General features: G+C 42.1%; 1 protein-coding gene across 2 annotated transcripts in view; it reads left to right on the top strand.

Moving 5' to 3' along the window:
* epb41l5 (erythrocyte membrane protein band 4.1 like 5) overlaps positions 1-22,469 on the top strand; it is a 293,764-nt gene extending 271,295 nt beyond the window's left edge. Inside the window, exons 25-27 of one of the 2 annotated variants that reach the window (XM_084313933.1) lie at positions 15,890-15,952; positions 16,577-16,713; positions 19,838-22,469. In XM_084313933.1, the coding sequence (XP_084170059.1) occupies positions 15,890-15,952; positions 16,577-16,713; positions 19,838-19,913 (276 nt within the window). In that variant the 3' untranslated portion in view covers positions 19,914-22,469. Of the gene's footprint in view, positions 1-15,889; positions 15,953-16,576; positions 16,714-17,299; positions 18,222-19,837 lie in introns of those variants that run through there. The other variant, XM_084313934.1, reaches the window with a different exon arrangement.
* The last annotated feature ends 4,563 nt before the right edge of the window (positions 22,470-27,032 follow it).

Raw genomic sequence — 27,032 nt, 5'->3', positions numbered from 1 at the left:
TCTCTCTCTATCTACCGCTACCTCTCTCTCTCCCTCTCTCTATCTACCGCTACCTCTCTGTCTCTCTCTCTATCTACCGCTACCTCTCTCTCTCTCCCTCTCTCTCTCTATCTACCGCTACCTCTCTCTCTCTCTCTGTCTCTCTCTCTATCTACCACTACCTCTCTCTCTCTCGCTCGCTTGCTCTCGTTATCTTTAAATAAAAATCGAAACTGTTACTAACTGTAATACAAACAGTTCAGTTTGTCAGGTACATGCAACACAGATTACAGTGTTTACATCTGTCTGCTTGAGAAAATACCATGTTCTGCATTTGCAATAAAAATGATTGAAGTGAGATGAACAGTTATTTTTAATTGTGTGATCTAAAGATAAACAAAGGGTTTTAAAAGTGTTATATTTATCTTCTCTTATAGTACCAGAGAGAAGCTGAGGAGAATCAACCAGCAACAAAAGCTAAATTTGTTTAAAAAAAAAAAAAAAAATATTATATCGAAATGGTATCGAAGTATCGATACTTTTCAAGGTATCGTATCGAAGTCGAAATTCCAGTATCGTGACAACACTACATTCAACTCCGGGATATCTTTTCTCCAAATCGTATCAAGGGGGAGGTCCTTATACAAGGACGTAAGTAAATGGCGATAAAAGTCAGAAACGAAGCCTCTCTGTCTCTTTGTCATAAAAGAATTTGTGAAAACGGTGACGCTCCAGTGGAACATCCCATGGAACGCCATGAGCCCTCAGGGCTGCTCTTATTTGTAAATAGAAGAAAAAGGAGGTTCTGGGGAGATCATATCCCTTGGATAGATCTTGGAAAGATCGGAGACCAGAGTTATCGAAGATGTCCCCCAACGTATGGATACCTTTCTTTCTAATAGGTTGTTGACCAATAAGGAGTCAATTGTTATTAAATAGAGGGGAATGTGTGTGCCATTTATGGCGGTTAGTACATGCTTTCTGGGTATCGCGCCAGGTCTGAATCACATGTGTGATAAGCGGGCCAAATCGTAATTTGCATTGCTTAATTGAAATGTTGGTATACACAATATCTTGAAGTCTATGTGGGGACACCATCTTCTCCTCCAATGGTCGCCAAGACACAGCTGCTTGAGTGTCAAACCAAGTGATCAGAGGTCTCAGAAAGAAAGCTTAAAAATAATATTTAAAGTCTGGAAATGCTAAGCCTTCATCGAGTTTACCTCTTTGGGCAGTTGATCTCTTCAAGCGCAGGCGTTTATTATTCCAAACGAATTTATATGAGGCAGAATGCAACTTCTGCCAGTAACCAGCAAGAGGAGGCAGCGGGAGCATCGAGCTGATAAAATAAATTCTGGGTAAAATATTCATTTTAATCATTGACGTAATGATTTTTTTTATTTTGACCATCTGTTGAAGTCATTTGTAATCCTGTCACCCAAGCTGGAGTAGTTATACCATACCGTCTGGCTAATAGTAGGGAATATTTCAATTCCGAGACATTTAAAGTGCTCCACCATAAGTATGTTTGCAGGCAGAATGGTAGCCTTCGCAGGCTCATTAAGTGGAAGAAAAGCAGATTTTGGCCAGTTGATCTTAAAGCCGAATAGGCTGCCAAACTCATCTATCACATTGAGAAGATGAGGTAGAGAGACGGAGGGATTCTGCATAAACAGGAGAACATCATCTGTGTATAAGCTGATATGGTGCTGTGTGCCCTGAATTGAAACAGGAGATATAATTTGGGATTGTCTTATGTATTGAGCTAAAGGTTCGAGAGATAAGGCGAAAAGGCCGGGACTAAGAGGGCAACCCTGTCTGGAAGAGCGCGAGACAGAGAAGAGTGGCGAGCAGAACTTTCCTGTTAAGATCATGGCCGAAGGCCCTGTGTAAAGAACTTTGATCATATGAATAAAATCCTCTCCAACCCCATCCTTCTAAGAACTGCCCACAAGTAAGACCACTCCAATCTGTCAAACGCCTTCATTGCGTCCAAGGACATGACCGCTGTAGGGACTGCCACATCCTTGCTGGCATCAATCACATGCAGTAACCGTCTGATGTTATCAGTAACCAGGCGGCCTCTTATGAAGCCGGTCTGATCAGGATGAACTAGGGATGTCATATGCTTTTGAAGTTGGGTGGCTAGAACCTTGTCATATAGCTTAAGATCGGCTCCGAGGAGACTTAGGGGCCTGTAGCTGCCACACTCGGTGGGGTCCTTATCTTTCTTGAGGAAAACAGATATAAGTGCCATATTGACATCTCTGGAAAAATTGCCCTCTTTGATTGAATGTAAAATCATTGAGAGTAATAAGGGATTGAGTACATTCCAGAATGCGCGATAGAGTTCCGGTGGGATGCCGTCCCATCCGGGAGCCTTGCCCCGTTGCATATCCGCAATCGCCTCTCTAAGTTCAGCTAGCGTGATAGGTGCAGCTAACAGTTTAGCACTATCTTCTGTGATATGTGGTAAGTTGATTCGATCAAGGAAATCCTCCAGCTTGGTATGATCAAAGACCACCTCTGACTTGTACAGATTGGAATAGAAAGAGCTAAATGTATCATTAATTTTTTTGGGGTTGGTGATTACCTCCCCCTGCTGGTTCTTAATGGAAGGGATATCCGCAAATTACTCACTGGCACATATCTTCATAGCTAGAAGGTGACTAGGCCTGGAGCCGTGAAAGTAGTAGTGTTGTCTTGTCCTGTGCATCTGAAATTCAGATTGTTGTCTTAAAATGAAGTTAATCTCCTTTTTTACTACCTTAATTTGAAGCTCCAGTCGACTAGAGTAGTTGTGCTGCAATGAAGAGATCAACGTGGCATGAAGTTTTTCCAGTTCCACCAGCTTGGAGAGACGTCCCTTGCGGAGATTAGATGCAAAGAGAGTAGTGTTATTTCTGATAAAACCCTTAAAGGGGAACTATTTTACTATTTCTTTCACTATTTGAGCACTTTTACACAATTCCTGTGAGTCTATGGAACACCTCTGTAAGGTTTTCTTTTCAAAAAAAATTCATTGTTTTGTATTTCTAATCAAGTACTCAAAAACAGCATTTTTCTACCTCAAGATCTTATGCCGTTTTGAGGCTGGGCTCCAACCACTGTGTGGCCTGGTGCCAACTGCCACATCAACCGCCACATTATTATGCAGCTGAGAAATCTCTGACATCACAGATATGCACATTTTCAGATGACTCAGTTCAGTGAGGGTGAATATTGTGAGAGGAGAATTGGAAGAATGTGCCAATATGAGAATTAGAGACATATATCCTATTAATATAAGTCCACATAGCTAGGAAACAATGCTAAACACTGAAAAAGGCCATTTATAAGATAGTTCCCCTTTAACCGAATCCCATAAAATTCTGGGATCCTGTACCGAGCCCGTATTAAACTGCAGGAATTCAGTGAGCTTTTCTTTAAATTGCAAGTTAAAATCCCCATTTTTCAGCAGTGTAGATTTAAAGCGCCACCTAGGGGCACAGGGCGTTATTTTACTGAGTGAAACCTTAACACTTTGGATGCCAACGACGCTATAAGTCGTTAGTTTATGCCGCCAGTTGAGTGCCGCCAACAACATATAGCGTTTGTTTGTCGTGTTTTTTTTTATTGGCGATTTGAATTCATATTTCATCAATCGAGCCTCACGCTAGTGTTGCAGAGTCTCTCTGAGCTCAATTGGGAAGATACCGCCCCCTATCGTCTCTCCCTGTGTAACTGCACCCCATTCGTTTAGACTGATGAAGGGGGGGGGGGCCAGTTTCCTCATTTTACTTTTCCGTCAAGCCAACTGAAGAGACCCAAGTTGATCGCCGGCCCGGAAAACGCGTGGAATATATATTTACAGTACCCAACGCTGAATCAATAAACACGATCGATATTTGGAATGGCGATCAGGAATTGGAATAATCTTTTTGGATAACATCTGATCTGAGGTAAGGAATCTATTTTACCAGTCTTGGGGTAATCAGAGCTTTTTTCACAGATATATCAATGTGTCCCATATGTGTGTGTGTCTGTGTGTGCGCGCTGATCAGGAAATGAGAGAATCGATATTTCAGCGCGCTCCTATAGCGTGCATAAGTACACATATACTATCGATAATCTAGCGTTTATTTGAAAACGATTCATAAATAGGCCGAAAAATTACAAAGTTTTTGTGTATGCCAGAATATTCCAGTAAATGCCGTTTATCACGGAATCTATATATTTTCCTGAAAAACGAGGGCTTTTCAAAATGCTATAAAACGGAAATGAACCGATTATTAAAAAAATAAAAAAATATCTGTTTCGACAATGTTGACTGCAAACAAGTCATTGATAAACGACGGGCAGATTAGACACATAGCCATCATTTAAGACAGAGATTATGCGTTCACAACGCTATCATTGAAGTGGGTGGTGGCATTTAACCACGTTTTACCATGTTCACCAGTGGTAATCAAAGTGTTAAGGAGGATACCTTTGTGGTCTGAAAGTGCTATGGGTAGGGCTGACCTTCGAAGCTTTTTTTGGCAATCGAAGCTTCGGGGCCGAGCTTCGATTTTAATTCGAAGCTTCGACATTTTTAATTTTTTTTTATCTTATGTTGTGGGACTTGTACAGCACTTTCATAAACTTTGTTGTTTTTAAATGTGCTCTATAAATAAAGTGGGTTGGATTAATTAATTAAGTAGCCCCTTTCGTGACTGAGCCAACAAGGTTTCACTCGGCTGTGTGATTTAATTCAAGGTGGATCGCTGTTGTCGTTTGAACAACTTCAGATTTCATGGGAACTACCAATCCCCCAAATCAAGAATGTTTAAGATGAATGAAGTAAGATTTAGATTATTTGAAATATGGCCTGTGTAGACTAAACTATGCACAGAATTATGTCAGTCTACAAGGTCCGGATTCTACATGGTCCGGCAATGTAGACCTTGTAGACTCCACTACAGACCAATTATCAGTGAATGTTCATGCATTTTTAAGAAGGGCAACTTCCACAAAAAAACAAAGAACTCACCAAAACATCTCAGTAGCACCTTATCTAAATTTTATTTCCTATTTTGTTTATTCATCCCAGTATCTTTCTTTCTTATGTGTGGAATTCTACAAGGCATGTAGGTGTATATGTATTTGAGGATGATATCCTTCAAACAGGCAATAGTGATGATATAATTTGGGCAGTGCTGAGCTGGGTTACTTTCCTCCAGTGTATTTGTCCCCCAGCCCCACCCAATGGCCCCATGCGCACGCACGCACACACACACACACACACACACACACATTTACATTTAGTCATTTAGCTGACGCTTTTATCCAAAGCGACTTACAAGTTCTGTACGACAAGACAGCAAGAAGGGTACAACTCTATCAGCTGAGTAACAATGTTTATCAAAGTGTTGCGTGTTACAGTGTAGGTTAGTTTATTAGGAAAAGTGCATGACAGTAAGGTTAGTCACGGTTAGATTATTATTATTATTTTTTTTTTTTAATCATTTCAGATAATGGTTGAAGAAGTGAGTCTTTAGTCGACGGCGAAAGATTGGACGGGATTCGGCTGTCCTAACTGGGATGGGTAGTTCTCTCACACACACACACACACACACACACACACACACACACGCACACACACACACACACACACAAATCGAAGTAAAAAAAAAATTGAAAAAAAATGTATATTTTTTTTTTATTTTAACTTTGATTTTTTTTTAATGTTCGAAGCTTGTGCCATCGAACGAAGCTTCGAAGCTTTGAAGTATTTAAGACAGCCCTAGCTATGGGTAATAACAAGTCAACATCAAAGCTATCAAAGAGCCGTGGGGAAGAAAAAACAATCAATCCTGAAAAAGTCTTATGTCTCGATGAGAAGAAGGAATAATCTCTCGCGGATGGGTTGAGCGATCGCCACATATCGATTACCCCCGTGTCCTTAGACCAGGCTCGTAGGGCCGTGGTAGCCTGCTTCTGATTAGGGGATTCAGCGTGACTGGACCTATCAATCAATGGATCCCAAACTGCATTAAAATCAGCTCCTACTATTAATGAGTAATCAGGTAGTTTCAGCATTGCTGCAGTGAGAACAGCATAAAAGTTAGCGTCATACACATTAGGGGCGTAAGCAGAAATCAGCGCAATTTTCCGGTTGGAACATTCTATTTTAGCAATAGTAATTCGACCTTCTGCATCGGACCACACATCTAACAGTTTTTATATTCAATTTCCGCTTCGCTGTTATGGCTACTCCACGGGTCCTGGTGTCAAAAGAAGAATAACTTATGTTATGGTATAATTTATTTGCCAGTCTTGTGTTATCCGCCAATAAAACGTGTTTCACTCAGTAATGCAAAATCCACTTCCTTCCTTTTTAGCCACATTAGTACACTTGTGCGTTTATGTGGTATATTGAGACCCCCTGTATTCCAGATCAATATGTTCAAATTAGCCATAGTCTAAAAAGGCTGCAGTATGACTGAATGTAATTCGTTTGGAGTAGAGTACCATAGCAGTTATATAACCATTTGTTAAGGTCCTATTGAGATCAGAGCGTGAGCGTGAGAACAAACATAAAACAGAGCGATTCGAATGGAAAGAAAAACATAAAACCACACAATCCCCCATTCCCACCCCCCTCCCCCCCTTCAAAATACTTGTCCAGGTAACGATCAAATATCAGTTGGTCAACCCTGACCGAGCACAGCAACCACAGCAACAATATGTATCTTAACCATACTAATAACTTGTAAGGTATATTGTAACAAATCAGAAAAGTAGAACCCATTTCACTCAACTGAGAGGGGAAATCGATACAACGTTCAATGCGCAGTTTAAAGTGCCAACGGTAACAGCAGAAATATTAAAACACAATTCGTCTGAGATGAACTAGAGCAGACAATAAAAGGCCAATGCGTTAAAGAGCGCCGGTCGTCCGCATTATACTTGAAAAAAGAGTCTGTGTGCAACTGTAGCTAAAGAGCCACAGTAAACACGTGGCGAGGTAGTGTTAGCTAGGAGAGCTGGTTAGCCGGCATGCCATGAGCATAGTGTAATTAGGCTTGTTAGCCCGATTCACATAGATAGCTCCGCCAAGAGAGATCCTTCCCTCCCGACCGGCCGATACGTTAGCATATAGCTCGTTCGAGTGAAAGTTATGAAGTACAGTTCGTCCAAATACAAACTTGAAAAAAGATAGTATGCATAACAGTCAATGCGGAGTCCAGTTGCGAAGTTCAATAGACAAAAAAAAGACTAGTGCGTCAAAAAGCACAAGTCGTCTGAATTATATTAAAAAATAGTCGATGTACATACCCATTTCCGGAGATATATAGCGTAGATAATACCATGAATGTTACCGTTCTGTTGAATAGAAAGGCCGTGTTAGGAGAATGGAACGAAATCGTTAGTTGATAGAGCCCGATAGCCAGCATAGCTTGCGCTAAGCTAACCCAGGCCCGAAGCTCTGCTACTCCCCGGTGCTCGGCGCCTCACCATCCTCGGACGGGGTGGACGTCGTCGTCATGTCGCGTCTGAGGAACCGCTCCGCTTCGGACGCCGATGTGAATAGGTGGTTGACGGACACAACTCCGCGGCCTACCTTGATTTTCAGAGTCACAGGGTAAATTAGGAATGCTTCTATGTCCCTCTCACGAGCAATCCCCATGGCTTTCGAGAAGGCCCTGCGGCGTCTGGCGGTATGGTTGCTGAAGTCGGCGGCGAATCTCAGTGTATAGTTGCCCATTTTCCGGGGATGTTTTCTTGCTTCTCGTAAAATAGCTTGTAGGGAACCGCAGGCAGCAAAAGATAAAAGTGCGTGAGTGTCCGGCTTTATCCGAGGGGCCATTTCTAAAAATCCTATGCGCTCGCTCAATCTCCGGTGTTTTAATGGTCGGAAACCATTGAGGAATCATCTTTTCTAGGTATGAAATCGGCGCGTCTTCTTCAATGCCCTCGGGCAATCCATAAACTCTAATATTACACCTCCTGTTCCGGTCCTCCAGATCCGTGATCTTATTTTCATAAAAAATGAATTTAACTTCAATCGCCGAGATCTCTGTGGCGTTGGTTTCAGCCACGACCGCAACCTCTGCCATCCCTTCTTCCACCATAGAGAGCCGTGTGGTCACGCTAGCTACCTCCTCCTGGAGCGAGTTCAGTCTGTTGGATAGCTGGAGTATGCTAGCATCGAGCTCAGCATGGAACAAAGACCTGATACATTCAACGTCCATCTCATTTAATGTCCCCTTCTTGTTCGATATTTGTTTTGCTATCTCTGCGATGTATTATGTGAAAGTATGTCGTAAATTAACGTCGTAATCAATATAAAAGTGAAGTGGTCACAGAGCTCGGAAAAACTACGCCGCCATCCGAACTGAGCGTAAACCGGAAGTCTAAACACGATCAAGATTTGGAATGGCGATCAGGAATTGGATAAATCTTTTTGCAGGACATCAGATGTGAGGTAAGGACTCTATGTTACCAATCTTGGGTTAATCAGATGTTTCTTTCACAGCGATCACAACGTGTGTGTGTGTGTGTGTGCGTGCCGTTGGCGCCGAACCAAGGCACGGATAAGCGATTTTTCAGCCCGCTTCTGTATCGTGCATGAGGACACATATACTATCGATAATCTAGCGTTTATTTGAAAACTATTCATAAATCAGCCGAAAAACGTGTTTTGTGTATTCCACTAAAGGGCTATTATTGCGTCTTTCTCTGGAATTACTAGAAATCACCAAAACTATACTCTTATTCAAAACGGTATAAAACGGAAATGTAGCGATGAAAAAACAATCCGTTTTGTACATGTTGACTGCAAGCAACTCATTGATAAGCGACGGGTGTATTAGACCCATAGCCATAATTTAAGATATATTTTAACCACTCGCAAATAAGTCATATCCTACATTGGATAAAGCACTGGCGCTAAAGGGTCACAGCGCCCTCTGCTGTTGGCGCCGGAAGTGTTAACAGGCGCCCCAAAAAGTGTCCATTTTCTTTTTCGTTTTTGAGGACTGCATACTTTTTTTTGCAAACCATAATACTATACTTTATACTTATAGCACATGCATAAGCCTGGTCTCTTATGAAAGATAACATTCTGATGTTTCTGATACAATAAAGAAAGATCACTTTTAGTGCTAATGAAATAGAGTAACATACTGTAGGTCTGACTCTGAACTCGAGTTGTAGAAAAACTTGTTACTTGTTAATCGTTTTTCTGTAGTTGTTGCAATATCCAAATATAGTATTTCCAAAACATTTTATGAACTGGAAAACACCCTGGGTCCATGGCCTGAGGTCTTATGTAGTACATGTCCAGATTTCATAGAAATCCGTTCAGAAATTAGTGATTAGGAGCGATTTTGGTAAACTGGGAGGGAAAAAAGCTCTGCCGGTTTCAGTTTTCTCATTGACTCCAATGCATTCTGTGGCTTTTTCTCGTCCTGTTTTCGCTAGTGACTTTTCACCTAGATTCCTGATTTGCAGATCCCCACGTGGGGTATCATTGGAAAGCCACTCTCATTGGCTACAACCATGTCCAATAATCTTCTAGCCAAATGATTGACTGAGCTAGAGCCCCGGGAGTCGCGGGTGGTAATAACATTTTTAGAAAAAGTCTGCCGTGTACTTTGGCGCACGCCTCACATATCGGCATGTAACTCGAGAACCGCTGAGCGGATTTTGTCGCCTGAAGCGGCAATCGACAGGCAACAAATAGGGCTTTAATTGTCAGCTAACTCTATCTTAGTAGATACACTGTATACCATAGACTTTACATAACAGCTGTTGTCTTCTCATCACAAGTACTGTACGTGTTCTTATATATTCTTATCTATATATATTGTATTTATTTTTTTAATCACACCCGAGCCGCTAGAGTTCGGCAAAGTGGTGCGTTGCGCCGGTGGGCAAATGTAAGAAACCAAACTTTCCGGCACATTTTTTCCGGTTGAAACCAGCGTGATGCGATCAGCTTTTTAGCTACTGTGATACCCGATAAAACCAATCTCTTTAGCTGTGGATTTACTGCAAACTCAAAAACATCATTCAATAGTAATACCGAGGGGTGTACAGGTATATTCCAAGATACGAGTTTTGATAATTGTTGGGTCACATCTTTCCAGAATGTCTTAACTGGTGGGCAGTCCCAATACATGTGCATAAATGTCCCTTCGTCCCCATTTGTACATTGGGAGCATTTGGAGTCTTGTTTAAGACCCATTCTGCTCAGTCTTATAGGAGTCAAGTATGTCCTGTGAATATAGTTAAGATTGATTTGTTGATGGTCCGGGTTCCTTGCCAATCAGTCATTTTCCAGGTCTGGTATATCCCTCCTCCAGGCAGAGTCTAGTTGGAGGGTTTCATACGAGGATGTTAGTAATTGATGATACAAATCTGAAACAAAACCTCTCGATGTCTCTCTTTCATAGAAGAATTTGTGGTATCTGTGGTGTTCAATTGGTATGTCTAATGGAACACTGTGAGACTTCAAACATAGCCGTAACTGTATGTAAAAAAGCCATGTGGACTTGGTGAGATTAAATTTTTTGCATATTTCTCCATAACTACAAAAACCCTGTTTGTTAAAAACATCCCCTAATGAGTGTATGCCTTGCTCTTCCCATATAGGGAATCTTATAGGTCGTTTTTCAATTAAGAGTGCATTGTTATTGAATAAGGGAGTATGATTGTGCCATTTATGTGGGTTAGGATTTTTTTTTTGTGTTTCACGCCATATCCGGATCGCATGAGTAATTATGGGGCCAAATTTCCGTTCACAGTGCTTGATTGGTAGTTTAGTGTATGCTATGTCCTTCAGTCTATGTGGGGCTACTATGTTTTCTTCTAATTTTCTCCAGGATACTAATGCTTGGGGGTCAAATGTGTACGCCTTAAAATATTGGAAAAAATCTGGAAATGCCATGCCACCATCTGCTTTATTTCTCTGTGCGGTGGATCTTTTTATACGTGGTGGTTTGTTATTCCAAATAAATTTGTATGTGGAGGAGTGTAATCTTTTCCAGTAACCCTCTGGAGGGGGTAACGGTAGCATTGAACTGAAGAAGTTGATTCTAGGTAGTACATCCATCTTAACTATTGATATCCATGCTTGTACTGTGTTTTTAAGTTTTGCCCACCTATCAAGGTCGTCTTTGATTTTGTTTTGGATTTTTGTGTAATTGTGCTTCACCGTTTGTCTTATGGTGGGGAATATTTCCACTCCCAAGCATCTAAAATGTTTTACCATAGGTATCTCTCCTGGGAGGGTTATATCTTTTTTTGCAGGGGTGTTAAGTGGAAGGAAAGCCGACTTCGGCCAATTTATCTTAAATCCCGATAAATCACCAAAGTTCTCAATCAGCTTGAGAAGGTGAGGCAATGCTGTGTTGGGGTTTTGCATGAACAATATTACGTCGTCCGCATATAAACTAATTTTATGTTGTGTGCCCTTGATTACGATTGGTTCTATGGATTGGGATTGTCTTATATATTGTGCTAAAGGCTCTAATGATAGATTGAATAGTCCGGGACTAAGAGGGCAACCTGTCTGGCTGAGCGTGATACCGGAAAGATTTTGGAGATGATTGTACCTGTTGTAATCATGGCCGATGGGTCTTTGTATAATACTTTAATCATATCAATGAATCCTTTTCCTAACACCATCCTTTCTAATACTGCCCATAGATACGACCATTCCAGCCTGTCAAAGGCTTTCATAGCATCCAGGGACAGCATCGCCTTAGGTATGGTGTCATCCTTGTCGGCATCTAGTACGTGCAGTATTCGTCTTATGTTATCAGTGATCAGGCGGCCTCTTATGAAGCCAGTTTGGTCCGGGTGAACTAAAGACGTCATATGCTTTTGTAATCTGATGGCTAATACCTTAGAGTACAGTTTGATATCGGTTCCGAGGAGGCTTAAAGGTCTAACTACCGCACTCGTTGGGGTCTTTGTCTTTTTTAAGGAGGACTGTTATGAGTGCAATATTGTCATTCTTATGGAAGTTCCCCTCCTTGACTGAGTATAAGATCATATTTAGTAATAAGGGTCCAATTATGTCCCAACAAGAAAGGTACATTTCTGATGGGATACCGTCTCTTCCAGGAGCCTTACCACTTTGCATTTCGGATATGGCCTTCTTGAGTTCCTCTAGTGTGATCGGTGTTTCTAACTGTTTAGCGTCATCCTCTGAAAGTTTAGGGAGAATAATTTGATTAAGATATGTGTCCATTTTGTTTTGATCGAAGGTCGTTTCTGATTTATATAAGTCGGAGTAGAATTCTTTGAATGTATCGTTTATTTTTACAGGGTCTGTTTCAAGTACTTGTTGTGCTCTAATGGTAGTTATATCTGCAAATTTTGCATTAATTCTTAATCGCATGGCTAATAGGTGACTAGGTTTAGAACCTTGGGAGTACTGCTGTTGTCTTGTGCTGCGTATTTGTATTTCCGATTGTTGTCTGTATATGGCATTGATCTCTATTTTTAGTACGTTAACTTGATTCTCTAGTCGAGTTGAGTTGTTGTATTTTAGAGAATTAAATAACGTTGAGTAAAGCGTTTCCAGCTCAGCCAGTTTTGTGCATTGATTCTTGCGCATTTTGGAGGAAAAGCTATCAGTGAAATCTTTGATCATTCCCTTTACCGACATCCATATTATTCTGGGGTCTTGCACCGAGTTTGCATTCTCCCGTTGGAATACTATAAGAGCTTCTTTGAGTTGTGTAATGAATTCCTTGTTATTAAGCAGCATCGAGTTAAATCGCCATCTTGGGGCTCGGGAGGATAGTATACCAAATGTTCCTTTAAGGAGTAAATAACAGTGATCTGATAGTGCGTTGGGTATCATTTCCACTTCATAATTATCAAATAGTCTCTGTGATGCAAAGACATAATCTATTCTGGATAATGTGTTATGTCTCGCAGATCGACAAGAGTACTTTCGGGTCGTGGGATTAAGTAATCGCCATAAGTCATTTACACCTGTAATCTTCGACCAATCCTTTAATGCCTTAGATGAATTCTTTTGTTCGCTGGAAAAGGCGAGGTAAGATTTGTCCATCCTTGGGTTCCAGATGGCATTAAAATCCGCACCTATTATAAATGAGTAATCGGGAATGTCTAACATTGCATTGGTTAGTGTAGTGAAGAAATCCTCTTCGTACAAATTTGGGGCGTATACCGCTACCAACGCTATTTTCCTGTTCTTATGTACAATCTTAGCTATAGTTATCCGACCTTCTACATCAGACCATACTCCCTTTAATACAATATTCAACTTACGTTTAACGACTATGGCTACACCCCAAGTTCTCGTACCAATAGAAGAGTGACTAATATTATGATATGTGTTGTCCGCTAATTTATCTATGTCTTTCTCTAGAATGTGCGTTTCGCTTAGCAGAGCAATGTCCACATGTTCTTTTTTCATCAGTGTGAGCACGCTTTTGCGTTTGAGTTGGTTATTTATTCCCCCGGTGTTCCAGATCATTATATTCAAACTAGCCATAATCTATACATGTTGTAGTGTAGTTTTTGGTAATGCTTCTGGAGTGCGAGGCAATAATAGATATACATCCAACTAGTGAGGTCCCGTTGAGAGCCGAGCTTAAAAACATACATATATACAAATAAAAATCCCCTTCCCTCCCCTCCCACCGAGAGTCGTACAGGATTGTGTTCCATGAACACAACCTTTGCGTATGACTCCCTCCCTTACACCACCGGATATCCCAGAATGATCCAATTATCCTTAACATTCCTATGTATACCATAGGATCTAACACTCTAAATTCTACCATAAGTAGAATGTCGACTGTGGCTTGGCCACTTTCCCGTTAAATAAAAATTAAAATAAGATAAAACTAAAAATAAAGACCAAAAATATGCTTCAATTATCATGCCCTAATCACTTACATTTTATATGAACTTGTGTAATTTATAGTAACCCATGAATAATATGGAGGTATTGAACTGAAAAGAGAGCCTCAATAAATCAGAGAAAACAGAAGAAAAAAAACAAGTAAAAGGAAGAGAACATTAACTTAGATCTTAAAAGAGCTTTGCTATGCTTAAACATCTAAAGTATAAATTGGAGAAGTAGTGGAAATATTTCCAATTAATAAAAAGCAGTTTTTAAATACGTATATGCAGCATTTCCCCTGGCCAGGGGTGGGCGATGATCCGTTGTGAAGAATGTTATTCCAGCCGGCCGCTGCTGTGATGGTTCTGTGGTTCTGCAGCTAGATGCTGTTGGTTATTCCCCCGAAGGGCTTCTGGTAGTATGTCTGGCCACGTATTGCTGTTATTCCAGAATGTTCCCTATATCAAAGAATGCTTTAGATGTTCTAGATTATTCCAATATGTCGTTTTTACAGTGTTCGAATGTTCCAGTATGTTCTGGAGTGTTCCAATTTTGAATCCAATATGTCCGCAATAATAGAAGCCCGACGGGGAAAACATTCAATAACTCTGAGCTCGTAGGTCTCTCTGTCCCAAATCATCGGTTCATTAAAGTTTATACTATATGGTGTCCATGCATAACAGAGATTAAAAGGCCATTTATACACTATCCTGCGTGTTGTGCAGACATGTATTTGGCTGCATCTTCAGGCGAGTTGAGGAAAACCCTTGCTCCTTGTTTATCGACGATGCAAAGTATTGCAGGGTATATTAATAGGGGTCTGTATTTCTCCAGATAGAGTTGAGACATCACCGTCTTGAACTTGGCACGCAGGTCCACTACCTCACAACAATAATCTTCAAAGCAGTGTATTGATATATCCTTGTATTTCAGATTGCCTTTCATCCTGCGAGTTTCACGAATAATCATTTCTTTTATTCTGACTTGGCGCAGGATAACCAATATCACTCTGGGCTTAACGTTATTGTCACTGGATCGGGTCCCCAATCTGTAGCACTGTTCCACCTCTGGTACTTTAGGAAGGATCTCTGGTCCCAAGATTTTCTGTAATTCTGTGGCAAACTCTTCAGGGTGTGCGCAGCTCACCGACTCGTCCAGACCGACTATACGAATATTCAGCTTGCGTTTTTGATATTCCATCTAGAATATTTTGGTTTTCTGTTCTTCATTGATTCGCTTAAGCTCCATCGTTATATCGTTGAGCTCCGTATTGAGTTCTTTGTAGTTTCCCTTCATCTCAGCAGTTAGGTTAACGTTGATATCATCCACGTCTTTGTAGATTCGAACGAAATTTTGTTGGTGGACTTCCATACCTGTTTCCAGTGCCTCGGTGCGCTTAATATGTGCATCGGCGTCCGCTCTTAGCGCTTCTATTTTGCCTTCGATAGATTCTTTGATAGCATCTACTTTTTGGGTTATTGTATTCTCCATTTTCTCCATTCTCCGGATGATATATTCGGTGTCCGCGGAGGTATTTGAAGGGGTTGAACTTGAAGCGGCCACTGTCACGTCTATATTCTCTGCTATTTGCCGCACGAATCCTGCTTCCTTAGGCGGGTCCTCTGCGACTGGTTTTGGTCTCGTTGTGTCTTTCTTTGGTGACATCTCGATTCTTTTGGTCAATATAGTTAGTTGATAATCTCAGTTGATATATGCGTCAAGTTTTAAACGCATTAATGGTTTATAAATATGTTTTTAAAACAATAAAAAAAATAACGGGTGAGCAGCTGTGTCACATGCGACTTACTCCATTCTAACGCTAAACCGGAAGTGTGTTGGTACTTAAAGAACCTGTACCTGTTGTGTTGGTACTTAAAGAACATGTGTTGTGTTGGTACTTAAAGAACCTGTACCTGTTGTGCTGGTACTTAAAGAACCTGTACCTTGTGTGTTGGTACTTAAAGAACCTGTACCTGTTGTGTTGGTACTTAAAGAACATGTACCTGTTGTGTTACTTAAACAATATGTACCTGTTGTGTTCTTGTCATGTTCCAGTTGCCACCAGTGCAGCAGCCCAAACCTCTCATCACACCTCGCTGGATCATTCCTGCCACTGCTGTGAGTGGTAGCCTCTGTCTGTCTCTGTCTCTATGTCTGTGTCTGTGTCTGTCTGTCTGGTCACCTGCTTTGTGTTACTTAGTTGTCTGTCTGTATGCTGTGTCTTTATCTATATCATGCAATCTGCATGTATTTTACCTGTGTATATTTACCTACCTGCTCTTTTACCTACTGTATCTGGCTGGCTGTCTCTCCTTTCAGCAAAACCTTCTTTTATATGTGTAACGGATATGCACCGCGATAGTGTGACTACGGTGCATGGAAGTAAAACTCACTCCCCAGAGGCATTCAAGCTCAGCGCTTAGGGAGGAATTCCTCTCTTGGCGCAGCGGTTTGTGTTGCTTCCCCCCGTGCGGACGCCCGGGGTTCGACTCCCACTCAAGGCGCGGTCGAAGTTTCGTGGCAGGTACTAGGTTGTACCTGTTACATATGTATAACTTTTTTAAAGACATGGTTTTGCAATTAAATAACATATTTAGGTCAACAGTGATACAAGGCAGTGAAGTATGACAGCGTGTATAGTAGCTGTAGCTCCTGATGTAGGTCATGTGTATGAACAGCGTGTATAGTAGCTGTGTAGAGACTGACTGCCCTCACCCCCCCCCCCCTCCTGTTCTACTGCAGCCTCCTGGTGTGTTTACTAATGGCCTGCTAGACCTTGACCCCACTGCTAAGGTCACCCCTCTCCTCCCAGCCGAAGGGGGTGCTCTTGCCCAAGTCCACCCCCACCTCGCTCAATCCCATAACATCATCGCGACCAGGTAAGATCCATTACAAATACACCTCTAATAGGACCCAAGCCCCTAGCAGACACCATACTGTACATGTTCCTCCAGTAGGCGTGTTGGTGCTGGATGTTCAGGTTCACTGTTTGAGTGGACAAATGTACCATACTGTGACCACATTCTTTGAATTCTTGTAATGACAAAAAGAAATTTTTTTTTGTTAAAGGTGCTATAGATAACTAGCGCGCCAGCATGTCATTTATCCAATCGGGTGCATTCCACGTGGGGAAATGGGGAGTAGGGAGGGGATACATGCCTGCAATGTTGGGGGGGGGGGGGGGCATTACTTTTATTCCGCACCTTTCTGAAAGCTTTGTGAATGTATTATTATTTTTCTATGAATACTCTACATAAAATAAATATCTATAACACCTTTAATCATTTAATGTGCCTAGTCCCTCCCTCCACACTACAACAAGTGAATTGATTGGTCTAGGAGTTGAGTTAAAAGTCAGTGATGAATGAAAATGTAATTTTGTTCGTATTAGCTTCATACTTATGCCACATGTTTCTCTTACCCATATTCCTGGTGTGTTCCCCACCACCCCTCTACACCTGACAGCATTGTGGCTCAGCAACCGGCCTCAGAGGATGGAGCCAAACCCAGAGGTCTCCTGACAACTGAGCTCTGAGGGGAAATGAGGAGTGACCTCCCCATCTTCCCCTCTGCCCCATACCTCCTCCTATAGACCTCCTTCATACTCCACACGCTCCCCCACCCCCCCGAAAGAGGTGACCTGACCTCTCGAATTCTGAGGAGGAATGAGGAGTAACTCGAGCGTCTCTCCATACCTCCGCCTCTCCCGCCTCCTCCTCTCCGTCGTCTCCTTCTCTGCCGCTGAACCCGACTCCCTTAGATGTGACCTGGTGGACGAGGCTCTGACACAGGGAGGTCATGGAGGATCACCACCTACAGGCTCTGACACAGGGAGGTCATGGAGGATCACCACCTACAGGCTCTGACACAGGGAGGTCATAGAGGATCACCACCTACAGGCTCTGACACAGGGAGGTCATGGAGGATCACCACCTACAGGCTCTGACACAGGGAGGTCATAGAGGATCACCACCTAGTTGATTTCAGTGGAGAAGGAAAGGAGGTCTAAGATAAGTGGTTTTGTTGTGCTCAGCCTTAAATCATATCTTTAAAGCTGCCAATATGGTGAGATCATTTTTATGTGAAAATTCGACTCGGCAATATATCTTGAAATAAGGGCGGGTCATGAGATTAATTCTGAGAACTAGAAATGTTAAAAAAGAAAAAGAAAAAATAATAATAAATCACCCCCTAACCTAATTGTCCTTCTTATCTTCAAGAAACATCTGATTTTAAGACTGAATACAAGATGAAATTACTATTTAAGTATGTATTTTACTGTGGGGGAGTCATTTTGATTTGAGATAAAAGTCTGGTTGCCTCTTGATTCTTCTGTATCCACTTCCCGCCAGCACCACCCACAGTATACAAAAACAAGACATAATGTTCTCACGGTACTGGAATAGAAGCACCCCCCCCCCCCCCCCCCCCCCTTACACTGCATTCCACTGTGGATACGTTGTGGTCCATTTTGTTCTCTTATCACTGCATCACTGAAGATTTCCTTCAGAGAAGTTCCTCGTTTTGCATTCTTTTATTTGTCTTCTTTTGTCTATTTGATTACTGACGATACTTAACCACTGGATCCCTGGTGTGTTGGTACTTAAAGAACCTGTATCTGTTGTGTTGGTACTTGGTACACACAGAGCACACGCTGCCTCCGGAGAGGTTGAACTAACACTGGATCCCTGCTCCACATGAGCGTTCCTGTCCAGCCACACAGAGCACACGCTGCCTCCGGAGAGGTTGAACTAACACTGGATCCCTGCTCCACATGAGCGTTCCTGTCCAGCCACACAGAGCACACGCTGCCTCCGGAGAGGTTGAACTAACACTGGATCCCTGCTCCACATGAGCGTTCCTGTCCAGCCACACAGAGCACACGCTGCCTCCGGAGAGGTTGAACTAACACTGGATCCCTGCTCCACATGAGCGTTCCTGTCCAGCCACACAGAGCACACGCTGCCTCCGGAGAGGTTGAACTAACACTGGATCCCTGCTCCACATGAGCGTTCCTGTCCAGCCACACAGAGCACACGCTGCCTCCGGAGAGGTTGAACTAACACTGGATCCCTGCTCCACATGAGCGTTCCTGTCCAGCCACACAGAGCACACGCTGCCTCCGGAGAGGTTGAACTAACACTGGATCCCTGCTCCACATGAGCTTTCCTGTCCAGCCACACAGAGCACACGCTGCCTCCGGAGAGGCTGAACTAACACTGGATGGAGAAACTCTTGTGGTCCAGTATTGTACATTCCCTATAGCACACTTAACACTCTAATATCCACGCGCACACTCACACACACACACACACACACATGCACACACACGCACATGCATTGCACACACACTGGAACCGGGACTGACTGCAGCCACTGGATATGGAATATTTTATCTTGTTGTTGTTTGTCTCTTGGATGCTGAAGAATCACTGGAATAACGAGGGACACTGGACCTTGAACTGGACTCTGGACAAATATACTGTGGGCACAACTACTTCACTTTTACTGACATTTTATTCTTACATTGTCCTTTCTCTCGTTTTTATCGGGCCCATCGTGTTCTGGTTGTTTGCGCAACCGAAAGATTGAGCGCCAGCGTTGAATTATTGTCTCATGTCTTGCGTTTCACTGTTAAATCGCCCCGAGTCGTGGCTCGGATTCCTTTCAGCATGACTGTGATCTTGTGTGGCCAGACCTCAGTCTCCTCAAGCTTCTCGCTGGGTGGGCCAATGAGACCTTGGAAGTCCTGAGTGCCGCCATTCAATTCACCCATCTCAAACCCACTCTTTTCTCGATTCTCCAATCACAAACGTTGCTTCCCCATGGACAAACTTGTGATTGGAGGATCCAGAAAAGAGGGCGAGGCTTGAAATGGGTCAATTGGCTGTGAGTTTGAAAGAAATGCCCGCCTCCTGCACCTTCCTGATTGGTTGTAGCGGTATGATGACCACTGTGTCTCCTCCCCTTTTCTAAACTGTCTTTTGTACTGATGTTCCCCAGACCCATCATGAAGCTTGATGAAACGGAGGTCTGGCTGTGCGAGACTAGGATGACTGCAAACGACAGTATACTGTAGCATGCAGGCATGCATGAGTTCTGATCTCTGGGAACCAACCAGCATTTGAAGTCTTCATACTAGACATAGGTCAATTGCTCATCAAAATTATTATAATACTTGCAGCGTGTGCTTTTGCCTGCCTGGGAGTGCAGAAGGTGGGTGGGGCTTAAACTTAATTGTTAGTTCGATTGTGCCAGACAAGATCAGTCAATCCAAGAAAAGTAATTGAATCCAGTTTAGATAGTAATTTAAACCAGGTATCTTGTACGAAAACACTGTAGTTACTACCTGCCTTATATAGATTAATGTATTTTAATCATCTCAGCTGAGAATGCTGGAGATGCCACTGAAAGGTAATATCACTATGGTTTTAATGAACAGCAGCTGGTTTAGAACTGGACAAGTTGATGGTTGAAACAGCCACAGAAAGGTTAAAGCCCACTTGTATTCTAAAAAGATCCTATCATTGAGATTCTTGTCCACGACTAGCCAGCCCTATAGCTTTGAACTATTCTGTTTTTATATCACTAATTTATCCACTGTGTGAGAACATTTATACAGTAACAACAGTACTGCAGTAACCACAGTACTGTTCATATACAGTAGACTTAAAGAATTGTAGAATTTACTATATACCTTTTGACCTTTTCTTTAAAGCAGTTGTATAAGTACTACCTACTGTACAATCTAGCTAACAATTTTGCAGGATTAGTTATCTTAAAAAGGATAATGTTTGCTTTCATTTGACATCAAAGCTCCTACCTGCAGGCATTTTGTTGTGGCCATTTAGCACAATAAGCGTTCAGTTTAAATGATTTCGGTACACAAAACGGAGTGAAATTGAAAAGCAAGCCATACTTGGTGTTTTGGACCCTACAGCGTGGCGGCCATGTCTCAGTTTGTCGTCATGGAAACTGACACTCACTTTTATTTGTATTGTGTCACCATTATCAGTCTCAGCTGTTATAATTTATGCCACTCCTCAATGTTACGATCAATAAACTGTGACCTATAAACTGTCAAAAGTATTTTAGATATCAAGTTATGAGTATTTTATTATCTCATCTGCTGGCTGTACTGTAGATATGAAGTAGATTTATATATATTTTGAAAATGATGACGGGCAGTATTGTTACAATACGCAGAGGCAGATTTCAATGCTGATGTATTTTCGTATTATTATCACTGAGAAGTGGGGGAAATGCTTTTGCTGATTAAACTGACTGCCTGAGCTGCAAAGATTTGCCCTGCAAGAACATTATCTGTGATTTAGGCTGGATTTACACAGAAACAGACAATCTGATCTCTAGGCCTGTGTGTTCAGGTGAACCATATCTCTCATTTTTGACATTCATTAATTTTGACTTAACATTCTAATAATGCAGGCCATCGAGAAGCTATAGACTGTTTCAAATTGACAACATAAACATTCCTAAATGGACTACATTTGATTTCCTGTCAGTCAACTGCAGTCCAAGCTGTTCCCCAACAACACAATTGTCCATATTCACATGGTGGCCATTTTGCTCCCACCTTGGGTGGGGAAAGGGTGGAAAGGAATCCAACCTGACCATGACATAAAAGCAACATGGCCATTGTGTGAATATAGTAAATAGTCAATTCCACTGAAATCGTCTAGTCATCGAATTCTGAGAAAACGTTCCATAAACGTACACCTGAAAGGGTTAGAGGTCAGATTTTCTCTTCCTGTATAAATCCAGCCTATCTGATATTAAGTATTACTGTTGTATCTACATTGTAGGCATGGTAACTGACTCCCACTGAGAAGTCTGTGTACTAAAATTTATTGAAGAGCTGTTTCACAAGTTGATGATTTCTTAGTAATACCCATAACGCATTTTAAGTATTTAAGTAACAAAGTAAGTGCAATTCTTTTTGCCATAGCTCTCAGAAGGTTTTAATTTATTCGTCTTGTATTCGTAAGAGCACCCTTCATATACACCCTTAGTTTTTAAAAGGGAAAATCCACTGTAAAACAAATCCTGTGAGCTTGGCTAGTTTTATATAGATTATTGTACATGAAGGTCAGAAAACCTCACTTGACAGAATCACCTGAAGACTTCATGTGATTCTGTCAAGTCTTGATGTGATTCTGTCGAGAATCAGAGTCAACCTGTGCCCAGCAGGACATTTCATGAAGCTCGATTACGCAGTAAGACGCATTACATTACAAAGATCTTTGATTATCAATATGTATGATGCATTGCTAAACCTAATATTCAAGTTGAAATTTATAGATTCAATTAAAATCTAGATAGTTTTCAAAGTTATCCGGCTAACTTGCTAACCCTGCTCTGTGAAATAGCAGACTGGGGACCGTTGGCACTACTGGTGTAAAGGTTCCATCATTAAATGTGACCACAGACTCAGCCTCTCATTCATAGTTTATGGAGCAGCTCCTGTGTGTGTCTTTTGACGACATCACAGATCTTTCTCGCTTCTCCTGGTTCCAACTTTTAGTCATTCACAAGACTGAGAGCCTAGGAATAATTCTGTTTTAAGGTGGATTTTCTCCGCACAGCTATAGAGTGAATAGCGATATTGCCCCATCCTTACAGCACAGACTTCTCTTGTCTATGTACATTTATCATTTACTTTCCAACAATGTGTAGAATGTATTCAATAGACCTTTTGTACAATGTAGTAAGTTCTGTAAGTAAAAGCCTTGGGTAAAAAAATAAGTTTTGTATGTTATTTCATTTACACTAACAACTTCAGTTATATTACACTATGAATGGTTTATTTCTAACAAGAAATATGAACAAGAAATAACAATATTTAAAAAAAAAATACAAAGATAATTTGCTGTGAAAAGAAAAATAAATAATAAAAATAATATACAAAACGGTCTTCTGTCCGAAAAGGAATATGAAGAAGAAATATGCTTATCGGGTCTTACCCCTTATTGCAATAAACCCTTAACAATTCTTCCAAACACAGTTTTACATTTTCTTCCAAAAGAATCATCTGCAAACAAAATCACTTGTCCATCAAATTAATATATAATAATTACTTTTAATAAATAAGTTATTTTACATCAATAGGCCATCCAGTATATTTAGAAAGTACACAGAAGAGACTTTATTGAATGGTGTTTTATTATTATTATTATTAACAGCCACGGCCCGGGGGAGTGGCTGCAGGGGGAGGGAGGGAGGGCTGCTCACAGACACACCTGTGAACCACGCAGTACGCCTGTACGTTAATGCCAAGCAAGCAGTGCAAAAATGCTTCCGCATTCGTCACCGCACGCTAGTGCGGTAAAGCGCCCTTCTTTTCAGACAAATGCTACCGTGCGTGCACCGGCGGCGGCGTGCTCGCTCAGGTGCGTGCGTGCGCCGGCGTGCTCGCGCGAGGTGCCCGCGCATGCGCATGAGATCCTGCCTTGGTTCGACACGAGCGGAGCTCAATATATATAAGTCACCGCCCCTTATTCAGTATCTAGCAATAGCTCAATTGGCAAGGACACATGGCTGTGGATCCTATGGCTTGTTTGCTGGCGAGTTCGAATCCCATCGAAAATATTTTTTAACGTGATTTTTTTTTAACGTGTATTCTTTCGCCGGTTAAGGTTAGGCATGGTTAAGGTTAAGGTTAGGCATTGTTTCGGAGTTGGTTAAGGTTAGAACGGTTAAGTTTAGGCGCTGTTAAGGAGCTGGTTAAGGTTAGAGTTTGTCAAAGAGAATGGCAATATAATTTCTATGGTTAAGGTTAGGCATGGTTAAGGTTAAGGTTAAGGTTAGGCATTGTTTCGGAGTTGGTTAAGGTTAGAACGGTTAAGTTTAGGCGTTGTTAAGGAGCTGGTTAAGGTTAGAGTTTGTCAAAGAGAATGGCAATAGACAGCCTATTTCCGCGCGACCTGGGCGCTGGGCGGCGGAAAATGAAAGGCGCATTACTGCATGCCACTACGGTAAATTTTTGCACTGCTTGCTTGGCATAAAGCTACACGCACCCAGTACAACCATAGTCCTCCTGTACAGTCATTTACCTAGTATGGTTTTGTCAATAGTCCAATGTACAATTTTGTTTGTTTGTACAGTCTCCCCCCCCCTCAATGTACAGTTTTGCTTGTATATACAGTGTGCCCCCCCCCCCAACCACCTCTAATGTAGATTACCCAGTATGGTTGTCAATATCCCAGTGTACCCAACCCCCCCCCCACCCAACCTCCTCCAATGTACAGTTTCTACGTCAAATGTATATACTCCCTTTTCCTGACTCCTTCTGTATCACAAACAGTACTGTATTTGCAAATCTGGTATGTCATAAATGTATAGATGTAGCAGTACTGACTATCTGTATGTCATGTATGTCATATATGTCCTGATGAATTGAAAATGGGGGACCCTGATGTAAACAAGACGAAAGTCTTTCTCTGGTCTGCATCCCCTTAACAATTGTGTGTATTGAGCTGTACTGTATTGTACCCATTCTGCAATCTGTTAATAAAGTTTTCAATCAATCAATCAAACTCTACTGTTGGCCACTAAACAGCTGTGAACTACCCAGTACAACCATAGTCCTCTACTGTTGGCCACTAAACACCTGTGAACTACCCTGTACAACCATAGTCCTCTACTGTTGGCCACTAAAGTAACAGCTGTGAACTACCCAGTACAACCATAGTCCTCTACTTAAGCATTACATCACACGCAGGAGTGGTTTGTGAACAATAAACCATGCCTAGGGGTGGTCGTTAGACCCCCCTAGGCATGGTTTATTTTTCACAAATCACGACTGCAAGTGGTGTAATGCTTTTATACAACTGCCACATTCATCCAACCTTATTGCTATACAATAAACACACATTAATTGAAGATTTATTGAAAAAACCATCCGCCAGAAAAAGTAGTTCCCAAAAAAGAAAAAAAAGAGAAGTTGCCTCCATGTGGAAGCAGCTCGGAAGTGCATTCAATTGTTCTCAGTAGGACATCCAACCAATTATACAACGGCCTGCAAATTTCTCAATTCTGATTGGCTGAAACAGGTCATTTACATGTATGTATCTGTCACAATCCACGCTCTTGGTCCCAGGACCCGCCCACAACCGAATCACATCACTCCGCCGTGTGGATTTTTCGGAAAAACAAGATGGCAGACAATAATCTTTAACAAATGGATATGTTGATAGCGTCATAACAACTAAATATAAAGCGATTCTGTCACGGCGAATGTCTTAGTCCTTTAAACAATGTTGGATGATGTAATTGATGGGTCATGAGTCATTGTAGAACAAAAGAAAAATCGCGGATTGATTGATTGATTATTTTTTTTACATTTTTTCTTCCTTCCCCCTGACTGCAGAGCTCACTCTCACACTGTCTGGCACACGCACACACACACACACGCACACACACACACACACACATACACATTCACACACACACACACACACACACTCCTGTCTGCAACGGCGGAGGAGAGTCAGACTGAGAGAGAGCTGGGTGTTGCGCTGTTTTAAGTGAGAATGGCCTATTGAATTGATTGATTGGTTGATTGCTAATTTTATTACTGTACGCCTGGTTTCCAACTGGTTAAGTTTAGGCCCTCTAAAGTAGGTTTAAAAAAATAGTATAGTATATACGTCCAAATCATGTTGTTTATCGAGTTATTTGCAACCGATCGATATCCAGTGTGTCAAGATGGAGTCCCGCTAACGATAGCGAGTTCCCGGACGAAATATGGGTGAGCACCACTTCATCCGCATCACTTCCTGTTTGGGCGATCCGCCGATCGGCCATCAGATGGCGCTCTTGAACCGTTGGAGAGTTGAGAGGGGCTCAACAGTACATATCATGTCCAGTGGCGGCCCGTACTATCTACTGTTGGGTGGTCGCAGGGGGTTCACGTTAGGTCGAGTTAAAAATGTAACGTTAATAAATGCTCTGGAGCAATCTCTCTCTCTGTCTCTCTGATCAATCCAATAAAATAATTTTTTTGATCCACTTTTTCTCCCATTTTCTATATTTTCTCCCATCCCAATTTCGTATCATCCAATTCAACCCTCCCCTGTCACGAACGCTGTATCTTGCCTCCCACAAGCCGGCTGCAATGTGGACTAAGTCATACATAGCACAAGTCCCCTCCGGTACTTGAGGTAACAGCAGTCGCATCTTTTCACCTGCACAGCTCGATCTCTCAGTGGCGAGGAGTAACGCGTGGGAGGCTCACGCTGCCCCCGACACTTCCTGATTCTACTGCGCAGGCGCACCAACCGACCTGTAGGAGTCGCTGTCCACAACGCCCAATCCCCACCCATCAGTTTCCCACCCCCTAATACGGCCAATGTGTATTAGTATGAACGACCAGCTAAACTGAAAGCAATGTGGAGCGCTGGGCTCGAACAGGCGAGCCCAGCGTCTCCGCATTAGTGGCGAGCGCCTTGCCCACTACGCCACGTAGCCGCCCCCAATCCAATAAAATAATTAACACATGTATATGTTGTCATTTTAAACAACTCACCATTCATTCATTCATCCATTAATTATGCATCAGCAGCAGCGAAATTAATGTTATAGTTCACAACACAGCAGCGCGTTTTGAAGCGCTATTATCATCTCAGCAAGCACCGTCAATACTTTCCGTAGCCGCATTTCTCGGAGACACAGGAATACAGCATCGCTGTGTTGAGAGAGAGAGAGAGACTCACTGTTTAGTTGAAACGTCCAGGGCAGGAGGGCTTGATAAAGTGTATAATCCACTGTCCCACAGTCCCAGACTGTTGATGTATATCCAGACCACTGTCCAGACTGCATCCGCCATATAGCTTCTTGTTAGCCAAGTGTTAGCACCACACAACACAAGTACTGTGATGATTTCTTTGCCCATTTCCGCGTCGAACAGACTGCAAACTACCTGGCATTCTATCGCCATGCTCTAAGACAAACTCTAACCTTAACCAACTTTGAAAGAGTGCCTAAGCTTAACCGTCGAAAGAACTTGCCGTCACGCTCTAAGACAAATAGCTGCATCACAACAACACAAGTTACACAACAGCTACAACAGAAACTGGCGTTGGCCAATCAGAGAGAGCGTCTCCGCGAAATGCGGCTACGGAAATTATAGACGCTGCTGCTTAGACCACTTCAAAACGCACCGTGTTCCATCATAATACAT

This window comes from Notolepis coatsorum, assembly GCF_963971535.1.
Source record: "Notolepis coatsorum genome assembly, chromosome: 5".
Classification (NCBI taxonomy): domain Eukaryota; kingdom Metazoa; phylum Chordata; class Actinopteri; order Aulopiformes; family Paralepididae; genus Notolepis; species Notolepis coatsorum.
Note: the sequence above shows the minus strand (reverse complement) of the source record. Positions and strands in the feature narration are given on the sequence as shown.